At 43.1% G+C, this 12,706-nt stretch overlaps 1 protein-coding gene across 1 annotated transcript; it reads right to left on the reverse strand.

Annotated features, from left to right (window-relative positions):
• Positions 1 to 863: 863 nt before the first annotated feature.
• On the reverse strand, positions 864 to 11,888 carry XIAP (X-linked inhibitor of apoptosis). Its single transcript, XM_035113529.2, has 7 exons — positions 11,727 to 11,888; positions 7,117 to 8,033; positions 5,867 to 5,966; positions 4,942 to 5,017; positions 3,880 to 3,913; positions 2,843 to 3,043; positions 864 to 1,125 (listed from the first exon to the last, which is right to left on the reverse strand). The coding sequence occupies exons 2-7, from the start codon at positions 7,997 to 7,999 to the stop codon at positions 932 to 934; spliced, it is 1,488 nt and encodes a 495-aa protein (XP_034969420.2). The 5' UTR covers positions 8,000 to 8,033; positions 11,727 to 11,888; the 3' UTR covers positions 864 to 931.
• Between the last annotated feature and the right edge of the window lie 818 nt (positions 11,889 to 12,706).

Genomic DNA, 12,706 nt, shown 5'->3' on the forward strand with positions numbered 1-12,706 from the left:
AAAACTGAATGTTGTAGAGATATAATGTGCTTTCCATTTCTATGACAAAGACACATGAAGTGCAATCAACTTGCCACTGCATCCTAAGCGATACAAAATAATGTTGATCTACCGATTCTCTCTGCCCTGGTGTGAAACATTCTTCAAACACTTTGCCATTCATGAGGACAAAACTTTGGCTAAACCTCAAGGCAACTCTAACCGAGTTCTTACTGGGGAAGTAAGCTTCTGCTTGAGCTGTATCCCTTCAGACTGCAGATGGTGGTGGGTGACATAGCTAAATATTGTCCTATATACCATCTCAGGGCAGATTTCTGATGCCTCTACATACATTGTGGCTCTCGGGGTCAGGCCATCAGGACTAAAGTGAGTAAAAGTACACACAATTTAGCAGCTACATAATTCAGAGAGTAAATAAGTGCATTCAATTCAAACTTAATTTTCTTTAAAACCATTTACATATTAACATCAAGGGCGTACCCACCATGCGGCAAGTTAGGGCAGCTGCCCTACTCTAGAAGCAGGGCTGGTGGGCAGAGGCGGAGCACAGCCCGGCGGAGCGCGAGTTCGCCATTCCCGCCGCACCGCGCCGCACCCTCCCTCCAGCTCCCCGGCGCGCCCTCAGGCAAGGCTAAGCGCGGCGGGGAACCAGGGAGCGCGGCGCGGTGGGCGGGAATGCCGAACGCGCGCTCCGCTGGGCTGGGCTCCGCCTCCGCCCACCAGCCCTGCTGCTAGGGAGGGGCACAGCCCGGCGGAGCGCGAGTTCGCCGTTCCCGCCCACTTTGTGGCCCCTCCCCTTCCGTGCCTTGGCCCCTCCCCTTGCCCCCCCCCTAGTTTTGATCCTGGGTACGCCCATGATTAACATTGCATATACAGTCAATCTATTTTTGTAATGGTAAGAGTTTTCCAGTTGCATAGTATGATGCTTTTATTAATACATATATACCTTCTGCCTTTTTGTAATAACTGTGCAACACAAAGGGCATTTATCAACTGCTTCAGCACAGTCCTTACAAGCAACAAGATGTCCACAAGGAATGAGGACCACTGAGATAGTTTTATCCATACAGATTTTGCAAAGCTTTTCTTCCTGCAAACTTCTTAATTTCTCTTCAGCACTGAGTTCTAAGAAGGAAACAGAAAGATACAAAAATTTCTTGAAATGTCTTCCCTCCTTAAACAAATATGACAATCATTGATTAAAAAAAAGACAGCTGACAACTGGGCGGAGCGACACTGGAAGTTGCTTTGACGCACTTCCTGACATGCGTACAAGCGACTTTCGAAGCCGACGCCGACCATTTTTGGTGCCCATAGAAGGGCAAAGCAACACCGGAAGTTACGTCGACGCAACTTCCGGTGTCACACGGCTGCCGGTCCCGGATTCTGCAGGCCAGGACTTGGAAGGTAAGAACCGGTCTGTAATCATCATCCCACTAATAACAGATTTATTAGGTACCGGAATGATAACAGAATGTTTAAAGCATGAAGGAACCCAACACAGCTCCATTGAATAGTTAAATATCTGTGTAAGGTAAAGGTAAAGGGACCCCTGACCATTAGGTCCAGTCGTGACCGACTCTGGGGTTGCGCGCTCATCTCTCATTATTGGCCGAGGGAGCCGGCGTATAGCTTCCAGGTCATGTGGCCAGCATGACAAAGCCGCTTCTGGCAAACCAGAGCAGCACATGGAAACACCGTTTACCTTCCCGCTGTAGCGGTTCCTATTTATCTACTTGCATTTTGACGTGCTTTCGAACTGCTAGGTTGGCAGGAGCTGGGACCAAGCAACGGGAGCTCACCCCGTCACAGGGATTCGAACCGCCAACCTTCTGATCAGCAAGCCCTAGGCTCAGTGGTTTAACCACAGCGCCACCTGGGGCTTACTCCCAGGTAAATGGGATTAGGATTGCAGCCTTTGCTATTGTTTGATTCTATGTTTAGAAGCCACCTCGAAAATTCTCTGGAAGACTGGGTGAAAGGTACATTGAATAAACAAAGCAACAACTAATTTACCCCCACATTGTGAGGATAAAACTACCAGCCTAACTCTTTGGAGACTATTTATGCAAAGTAATTTGCCATACAAAATGTTTTGTACGCCTGCCAATTTATGTTTTTTAAATAAATAAATAAATTTTGTTTTAAACTATAAAGCAAAAGGGGTTAAAAATATTTGCTTACCATCATGTTTGTAGAAACAAAGGAAAATCATCCAAAGATTACCAAAAAGTTAGGGAAATTATTCAACTGATCACCAATTTGTATGTCATTTTTCCATAGTTAAACCATACTAAGGTGGCTACTAAGGTGGCTTACAACAGCAAAAAATAAAAAATAGAAATGTATAATTCTCTAACAGTTACATATTATACATATATCAAAAACAATGAACTGATGAAATCATTTCAATAAAAATACAATAAAATCAAGCAATCCTCAAGTAATACAGAAGGTCTAACAATAAAAAATGCAAAAGCGTAATAGCAGCAAAATTAATGCATCTAAAATTAAACCCCCAACAAACTTCTAAACTTCCTAGACCAACATCAGAAGGAATGTTAAATGGTATAGCAGGACAAGTATTTTAAAAATGATAAATCAGTGAACGCCAAGAGCATCCCAAGAAAGAGATAGGAAACGGCTGTCAAAGCAGTCAGTCAATGGAGTAATGTGTAATAAAATGTTGGAAGGGTGCTGCTGCCCAAAATTCTGGTCACCAAAACCCCACTGCATATATCCATGAGCAAACGCTCTGCTCTCAAGCAAAAATAGATCCCACCCAGAGCAACTTTCCTTGTTCTCAGCTCCCATATATGCTTTGGAGATATACTGTGCTCACCTTTTTGCAAGGTGCTTTCCCAGGATGCACCAGGGTTATTCTCTCTTTGGGCACTGATTAAGTCAGTGACCAATGTCTCAATAGATCTGTAGCCCTCTGTGGACAGATGGCATTTCCTTTCCACAGTGCTCCTAATTTCATCCAGGCTGAAACCCATGTGCATTGCATTCTGTACCAGCTGGTTCTGTAAAAGTTCCTCATCTGCAAAACCAGGAGATGAAAATATAATCAAAGCAAGGAAATTAACTGAAATAAAAATACAGAAGGTGTCCTGATATACTGAATTACTTTAAAATACTTAATGGAAAACATAGTTTGCAGTAAAATTTACCAATGTTCAGATACATGTAAGATTAAAACCGGAATGATAGAGTTTCCTGGAGTGCATGTAGAGCTCCCAGAGTGCCCTACTGGCTGAGCTCTAGTCCTGTGGCATGACACTTAGTTGAGTCAGGCTGGCCCAAGAACTATGCTGTTGGTTATGTGAGGACACTCAGGTTCAAATCCTTTGTTGGAAAGACTTTTCAAGTTCAGGGTGAGGCTATCTGCTAAATTTTCCTTCTGCTGGGTGAACATCACATCCCAATTTCATTCATCTTTTCAGACTCAAATTCTGAGGCTGCTCTATGCTCCCCCCCCCAGATGTGTTATTCCCAGGAACTCACACAGGAGCTGGCTCCTCTCTATTATCTTCTGCTTAAACTTTCGCAAGACTCATTCATTGCCTCTACCTGCCCTCCCCCTTCCCCAAGTGTTCCTTGCCTGCAAACTGTACAGTATTTGAGATTTCCTTTGGGACTAGAAAAGACTCCATTGCAGAAACGTAAAGTCTCTCTTCGAGGAGGATAATCTTTCTATGCTTAAATCAGATTTTTATGGTAATGTTGATTGTGGTTTTGCCATCTCCCTTACAAATCCAAGGAGAGGAAGAACACAAACAAATACAGGAAGTTTAGTTTACTGAAGACCTGGTGACCGTTGTTAGGCTTACTGAGTTACAAACTGAGCAGGACAGTTACAAACAATTGCATTCATACCTGTAAAATGTGAAAACTTCTCTGCTTCTTCTATCTAAACAGAAACACTGACATTAGAATGGATGTAATGAACTGTTAGCAAAACAGAAAACAACTGCTGGTGTTGTTCTGTAAAATCTTGTGCTAGAGCAGTTTATTACTATTATTATTATTTATTAAATTTCTGTACCACCCTTCATCCAAAGATCACAGGTTGGTTTACAATACAAATACAATACAAAAACACAAGAACACAAACCACAAACCACAATAACAAACACAATAACCCCCCCACCCACACATAATACATTGAAGCCCTAAAAACAATAATTTTAAAGTAGTACTGCGATTTATACAAACACATTTTTTTTTATTTGAGCAAATTAATTACTCTGCTGAGAACACCATGTATTCTGGACCAATAGTTGTAAATAGGGTTTTATGCTCATTTACTTTCCATGTTTTCCCCATCATCATCATCATCATGCTTCCACTGCCACTGCCTGACAGGAACCACCACCAAAAGCAGCAGCAACAGAACCAGCAGCTGAGAACATGGAGGTGGAAGTTGGAGGTGTTGTCAGTTCTTAAAGACTCCAGAGTCTCCACTTTGCCTCATTCCCAAATGAAGCACAAACCCTGGGCAAGTGCCTGGAACCCCTAGAATCTCACAATGAAACAGTATTTTTAATTTTTACATTTTTATAGGGATGGGTTTTTCTTTTCTTTTCATTTATCTATGTGGATTTTTGTTTATTTGTTTTTTTGTGGCAAATCACTTTCAGTTGTTTTTGGCAAAAGAAATCAACTAGTAAATAATAATAATAGTAATATAAAGTAACTTGAACACAGCATTCTCTACTATAGTAATTAACCTTTACAACAATATATGGAAGCACCATCTGTTCACACATAGACAGCTGGAGAAAGAAGGCAAGATAGTAACCAAAGCCCTTTTATTCATTTGACTGGTTCAGTGAATTTATAGTTCAAAATTACATTTATCTTAAAATAGATTTTCAGTGGAGGTATCCAGAAAGCATGGTTCCTGGGGGCAGGAGAGTGGAGAAGACACACACTTACTGTAGAATCCTGTTGTGGTGTTAAATGAATGTTATTCACAAAGTCTTGCCCCTTTTCTTCTACCAGATATTTGCACCTAGATGGAAAATATTTGAACTAAATAAAATTGTTATTACCTAAAACTGTCACACAGTACAGATATAGTGTATCTGGAAGAACATAGTAGCCTATGAAAAAAGGTTCTTAATATGTTATGGAAGTGGAAGTGAACATAATTCCTTAAAATGTACACTGATCAGATTACCTGGAAGTTAAAAACCAAATTACTGCTTTAAATTATTGACAGGTGCAGTGAGTTACTGATTTGGAAACAACAAACAAACAAGCCCCAGCCCTTCCATCTTTTAATTTGTTTGCTAACAGTAAAGCTCTCTTCTCAACCTTTCCTCAGACAGAAGAGGCTTTGGGAGCATCCTTCACAGATCCTATTTACCAACATAAGCAGTGAGGTCTCTGTTGGTCTGTTTCCATTCCATCATAGGGAGAGGGACGGTGCAGAGAGCGATCACCCAAACTTGCCCAGGATTCAGAAGCCCCAGAGATCCAATTTCTCCCAACTGCATCTCCCACATAACTTTGCCTCCGAGCTGACAGACAGACCAACTCTTTCTGAGATGGCCTCCCTTTCCTACAAGGCTGCTGTCTGGAATGTCTCCACACCCCTCCCAAAAATAAAATGTTGAGGGAAATATTAAAGAATAGATTAGTAAGAAGCTTGCAAAGGAGGTCACAGAGCATCTGGTTTAAATTCCAACATCACAGACCACTTTACAAATAGGTAATCTACATTTGTAGAAACTTCTGAAAATGGAATGGAACCACGTGAAGAGTACTTATTAACATAAGTATACAATGTACAGTATGTATGTACAGACACTGGTACAGATAACAGATAATACACATAGGGAGAAATGAAGTGCCTCACCCAGGAAACCATTTTGCATGCTGCTCCCAAGGATCTTCATCTGTCTTCCACTCCTGTAATCCACCACCGCAGTGAAAGCATGCAACGTTATCACCATTACCTGTGGAGAAGTAAGAATATATCCATGTATAAACTCTTAATAAAATCAGCCTCTGCAAATATTTCTTTGAATGGAATGAAAGCTTATTATGCCAGGTGCCAGGTGAGCAGTCCTGGAGAAAATGATCCAAAATGGGGGCAAGTTTTGCCCTAATTAAATAAACTGTTTTCAGGCCTTTCCCCCTTCAGGGAAACTTTTCCACATTAATCTGTCTAGCATGCTTGCGCTGCAGACTCTGGAGTGTCTGGGGTCCACATTCAGTTTACATGGGGTGCTGCTGATCATGCCTCCCAACTGCCTCAGATGAACTAATGTGTGGCCCAAGACACATAGGCACCCATTGCAGCAGGTAAGTTGAGGTAGACAAACTGTATTTTAAAAGGAAACTTATCTATCATTCCTTATCTTTTCTCTTAGAACCCCCTATTTTATTTATATTTTTATTTAGGCAACACTTTTCTCCTCTACACAAGGCTGAATTTATACAAATTAACATACAGATACAGTATTCACATTTTTCTGGGGTGGAACCAAAGTTCAGCACAAATGAACTGTGCATCACTGAAAACCAGCTTGTCCATATTTATGTCCCACCACATCATTTAAGGTAGCCTATTAAACTCTCCTATGCAGCGTAAGACTTTTACATTCAAATTGACTTTTGGTTTCTAAGAACAGGTCAACTGTAAATTTCTGTCATTAACATATTTTTAACTACCCCAAGTTCTTGGGATGGGGTGTAAGTTTTATGTAAGTTGGATGAAAAAGAATCTGTACTAAATCAAGTACAGTACAGGAAAAGTATATCCTCTCCAATACAAAGGACATAATAATAATTATACACTTGAACAAATATTCCATTTGAAGATTTACCACAAAAAACAACAACAGTGACTCAGTTGTATGAATTATTTAAAAAGCACCAAATTTAGAATTACACACTAGTGATACCATGTTAACAAGAGTTAGTCAAATGTGGTGCTCTAAAAAACAGTAAGAGAACTGAAAAAGGCCACTGCTTTTAATTCCATCATTTTGCTAATTTTATTAAGAGCTCATTGAAACCATGTTAGGCACTACTAATCATATAATGTAGTTTTCCCCTTTGAGGGATAGCAATACAAACTTTGAAGCTCTGTATTCAGCTTACCTAGACTATAAAAGCCTGCTTGGGCAAGTTGCTCCTTGCTAACCAAATACCTCCATGTTGCAAATGTCTTGATTCGGTTCTCATAATCTGCCATAGATGGACTTTGGGGAAGGTCAGCATTATGTATGTCACTTCTTTCCAGGCTGGTATCACCAGACTGATTTGGAACACTTCCAACATTTCCCACATCGTGGCCGAGGACAAAAAAACACCTAGGGAAGTGGCGTCTGTGCTCTGACCAAGCACGATCAGAAGGTTCCCAGTTTTTCAGTTTTCCTCCACAGCAGAAACATTCAACTTCATCACCATTGCCAGTGTAATAGAGCCCAGCATGGGCCAGTTCTTTCGGAGTGATAAGAGTATGCGAGGGCCAGTTGTGAAAAGATCTCAGCCTGGCTTCTTCACTACACATGGCAGGATTTCTGGGGTACAGAGAACCAGAGAGATCTACCACTTGCCCACTTCTCAAAAGATAATCTGCATAGAGAGCAGAGGATGGATCAGGAGGGGGCTGGGCAGAGTCAGCTGCAAGGCTGATTTCAGTTCTGTGTGAACAGTTTGGGAAAACAGAATGTGTATCATTCTTCAGAATCTTAATGGCATTAATAAACTTGCAGTTTGGAGAAACAGTTCTATGTCTTCCAACTGCCGAGTCCCCATTTTGCCATCCTTCAATGGTTGCATGACAACTAAAACACTTTACTTTGTCTCCATCTCCAGTGTAGAAGAAACCAGCTTGGGCTAGAGTTGAGGAGGAGACAGGACAGTGACTTGGAAAATTGGTAAATGTTTGTAGTCTGGAGCATTCTTTAGCAAGATCTTGGTCAGGATCATCCTCTGGAGTGGCATGAGCTTCACAGTTATCTGGTCCATTACATGTCATCCCTCCTTCAAGAAAGGGGTTTTCGAGTGTTTTCCTAAATAATAACACATTTAAGTTTAGAAATCTAAAGGTATGAAACTTAATACTTACTTTTACAGTATATGGGTTTTCGAACGTTCAAAGTGCTTCACATTCAGAATAGACATGATGACCTCCAGATGTTGGACTCAAACTCCCATTGACACCAGCTACCATCATGGTCAATAGCCAGGGATCATGAGAGTTGTAGTGCAACAACTTCTGGAGGGTACCACACTGGCTACCTCAGATCCAGCTGTAATCCTTAAAACAAACCTATAAACGTCTCCATTATTACCTTCTATTTTACAGATTGTAAGGGGTGGGCTTGCAGCTACGGTAAGTATCATTCCTGATGTCTGATTTGTGTGAGTAGATTCACTTCCCTAAGGACTAACCTGTTTGTTTTATGCAGAATGCAGAAAGGTATGTCTGGCAGATAACAGCATATACCAGGCTTCCTGAACCTTGGCCCTCCAGATGTTTCTGGCCTACAACTCCCACAATCCCTAGCTAGCAGGACCAGTGGTCAGGGATGATGGGAACTGTAGTCTCAAAACATCTGGAGGGCCGAGGTTGAGGAAGCCTGGCATATACCAACAGAATGTAAAGTGGGGAATGAATCCTTAACGTTCAGTGAGTAGTTGAGACTACAGGCAGTGACTGTTTTAGGTGTGTCTTGTATGTGTGTGACTGCGTGCATCATGCCAAACCCAGAACTGAGCTGAAAATGTCACAAAAAGGGGTGGAATTGCGTCTATGCAGGCTTTTTCAATGGTGTTTCAAATACAGCCCTGTTAATGAACTATTCAGTTTACGAACTCCGCAGAACCGGAAGTAGGTGTTCCAGTTAGCGAACTTTACCTCGGTCTACGAATGGAAGCCGAACAGTGGAAGGGCACTGGCGGCAGGAAGCCTCATTAGGGAAAACGTGCCTCAGTTTAGTAACAGCTTTGGTTTAAGAATGGACTTCTGGAACGGATTAAGTTCATAAACCGAGGTACCACTGTTTACTGATGCATTTTACTTTTCTGCAGCTGTGTATGCATAATATCTCGGCAAATTAAGTTTCTGTCATGGTGGACATATTACGGATGAGAGATTTTAAACAGTACTCATATATTAAAGAAGTTGGTGGGCATTACCAGAGACAACCAGTTATCTCCTTCACTCAATATATCAAATTTAACATCATATGTACCAACAGCAATCTCAATTATTTCAGCTGCTTTATTCACTCTTTCACATGGTTGTCAAGATGTAGGATGCCCAGTTACTGATTGCCACGAGAATCAAGTATCTTAGGCCTCAATTCAAAATCGCAGCCCACCTCTCAATCACATGACATCAATATGGCATCACCTCATTGACAGGTGGGTTGTCTGGCTCATCTGTCAAAATCCCTTGTGTAGAGTTTCCAAGCACTTGACCTGAGAGCCACTTTTCGGAAGCATATAGCATAGGGATGGCAAAGTGCTTCTTTCTCTCACCCCTGGGGGGGGGGGGAAGGAAGCATCAGCTACATAAGGGAGTTCCTTTTCACAAAATGCTGCTGGTGCTGGAGCAAGGTGCACTCTCACCACGGAACTGCATTTTGCTCCAAGCAAAGAGACAATTATCAGCTCATTTTAAGCACTGGATTGTTCCTTTTAAATCTCGTATTTACCCACCCCACAGTGGACCAGACATCATAGATGGGTGTGCTTTGGGGGGGGAACAGTATTGTAGGCCCAGTCTGGGCCATAGGTCAGGAGTTCCCCACTCCTGGTTAAGAGCTGTGTGAAGAAGTTCACAGATAGCTCAGTCAGTAGAGCATGAGACTCTAATCACAGGTTCATGTTGGGCAAAAGATTCCAGCATTGCAGGGAACTGGACTAGATGACCCTTTTTGTCCCTTCCAACTCTACAATTCTATGTTTCTGTCTGTCCTGAATCTTCTACGATTAAGCTTCATCAGATGGCCCAGGTCCTAGTATTATGAGACAAGGAGAAAAATCTTTTTCTGCCTTTTTTTGCACCATGCATAATTCTATAACTTCTATTGTGTGCCCTCTTAGTTGCCTTTTCTCCTAAGCTAAAAAGCCCCACATGTTGTAAACATGTTCCTTCCTGGAGCTAGGCATGCTCCTACTACCTATCAGCTGATGAGTGGTGGTAGCATGCCATGCTCCAGCATTATCATTCCTGATCACTGGCCATGCTGATTGGAGCCAACAAAATGTGGTTGGTCACAGGTTCCCCACACCTCTTCAAAGGAGTGGAAGTTATTTTTTACCATGCTTTGACAGATTTGAGTGGTGAAGAAAAATTAGCTAAGCTGCACTTTTCAAACAACTTATTTAAAAACCTGAGCAATTACATTCAGGGTAATCAACATTCCTATTGTATTATAGGAAGAAAAGGATTCGGGTTGAGAATTCAAAGGAGAACTCAGCATCAGGAGTTTGTTGTGTGTACAGGTCTGTCCAGCAGCCACACCCAACCACCTTGGTTCCTACAAGGAAACATCTTGCTTTTATCCTGCACAGCTTTTATTCCACGTGTCAAAACCGAGCAAGCAACCTAAGAAGCAGAAGCCAAAGAAAACACGACATGCATGGCTACCTGTCATCTTCAGCTTGAGGGAAGCGATTGTGGAGTAATAATAATAATAATAACAACAACAACAACAACAACAGAGATTACTGCAGGTACTCTGCTCTCATAACACCCTTTTCCAGGAAAGTGTACTTGTGATAGCACACCCTCCTCCCCCCACATACAGGTGAAACTCGGAAAATTAAAATATCGTCGAAAAGTGCATTTATTTCAGCAACACAATTTAAAAGGTGAAACCAATATATGAGATAGATGCATGACATGCAAAGCAAGATATGCCAAGCCTTTATTTGTTGTAATTGTAATTATTTGTTGTTAGGCGGGTCAATTATAAATGGAATGTAATTAATGAAATGTAAATAGTGATGTTTATTTTTGTATTATTGTAACTATTTGTTTTATTACTGTGGAATTTCCAAAAGAAAGCATTTGTAAAAATTAAAAGGAAAATAAGAAATAATAAGTTGCATTACTGAAATAAATGCACTTTTCGACGATACAGTATTCTAATTTTCTGAGTTTCACCTGTATGCACACACTCAAGTCTAGCAGGTTAAAGGCTGCAGGAGTACAAAAGTGAAATTACACCCCCCCCCCAGTCCCACAGATCTGTGGGGTAACCAAGGAAGGAACTGTCCAAATAGGGGGGTGGGGACACCTGCACACAGGGCCAGTACGTGGCATATTGGCACATGAGGCGAACCACAAAATGCCCCTCCTTCCTGCCAGGCAAGCAATGATCTGCATCGGGGGCGGGGTGGGAAGGTGGGTAACAAAGATCCACATAGGCTTCTGCCAACCCCTGTGCATCCTGCTGCCTGAGGCAATCGACTCACCTTGCCTCATGGGGTGGGCCGGCCCTACCCACGCCAATCCCATTGAAAGGGGTTTGTGGGGCTGAAATCGTGAGAGGGTGGGCCACGTTCCTCCCTCCTGAGCCTTCCCCAAGGCTACCTCCTCTGCATTTGCTTATTATATAAAGAGGGGCGGCTTTGGCGGCCCCGCTCCAGAAATTAGGGGTTCGCCACCTTTCCTCGCTTAGCCACTGACCCTAACCTCGGGCGCTTCAACCCGCCCGTTTCGCAGAGGAAAGCCATGCCTGGCCCCTTACCTTTGGACTCGCGAGGCCAAGCGGCTCCTGTGACTCGAGAAACCGTCAGCCACTTCAGAGAGGGGCGGGGGAAATGGCGGCGGCTCCCCTTCGTCTCCTCAGAAGAGCGGCCGGGCGCGGGGGAAAGCGCCACTCAGCGGCCCCGGCGAGGAGCCGCGATGCCGGGCGAAGCGTCTCGCGGAAGAGCGGCACCTGGCGGGACTCAGTTGCCAGGGCGGGAAGCGTAGCCGCAGGGAAATGCGGCGGAGGCCGCGGACGGACTACAGCTCCCGTCAGCCCCCAGCGCTGCGTCGCCAGGGACCAGCGGTGATGGGAATTGTAGTCAGGTCCCCATCCCCTGCCTCGGCTGGCGTTGCGCTGCGCTCTTTTGTAACAGTCAGCGACTCAAAATCGAGCAGGATTTCAGGATCATCAACAGCTTGCCTATGTTGGCTTATTGGCGTGTTTGCGGACTGCACTTCCATGGAAAAGGGGGGGGGGTGAAGGAAGGAGGCACGTCGCCATAAGAAATGACAATAAAATAATTATGGCTGCGTTTTAAAAATATGTATTGTCTAAGAAAAGCTCAACAACTTTCGGGGCGTCCTGGTTTTTGAAATATGACAAGCCTACATTTACATTAGTAAATGTATGCTCAGGCAGAACTCCCCCTCCCCTCCCACGAATAGAATAGAATAGAATACTGTAATTTATTGGCCAAGTATCAACCATACTTGGTGCTAGTTTCCCAAAACTAAGGCCCGGGGGCCGGATGCAGCCCAATCACCTTCTAAATCCGGCCCACGGACGGTCCATGAATCAGCATGTTTTTACATGAGTAGAATGTGCTTTTATTTAAAATGCATCTCTGGGTTATTTGTGGGGCATAAGAATTCATTTTTTTTTCAAAATATAGTCTGCCCCCCCACAAGGTCTGAGGGACAGTGGACCGGCCCCCCTGCTGAAAAAGTTTGCTGACCCCTGCTTTATGCCGCTTGAGT

This window comes from Zootoca vivipara, chromosome Z (assembly GCF_963506605.1).
Source record: "Zootoca vivipara chromosome Z, rZooViv1.1, whole genome shotgun sequence".
NCBI lineage: Eukaryota > Metazoa > Chordata > Lepidosauria > Squamata > Lacertidae > Zootoca > Zootoca vivipara.

Coding starts and splice junctions, on each gene's coding strand:
- XIAP (XM_035113529.2), bottom strand. CDS start 7,999: ATGACATGTAATGGACCAGATAACTGTGAAGCTCATGCCACTCCAGAG. Junction 3,914..4,941: donor CACCACAACAGGATTCTACA/GTAAGTGTGTGT, acceptor GTTTCTGTTTAG/ATAGAAGAAGCAGAGAAGTT. Junction 3,044..3,879: donor GAAGTTTTCACATTTTACAG/GTATGAATGCAA, acceptor CTGGTTTTGCAG/ATGAGGAACTTTTACAGAAC.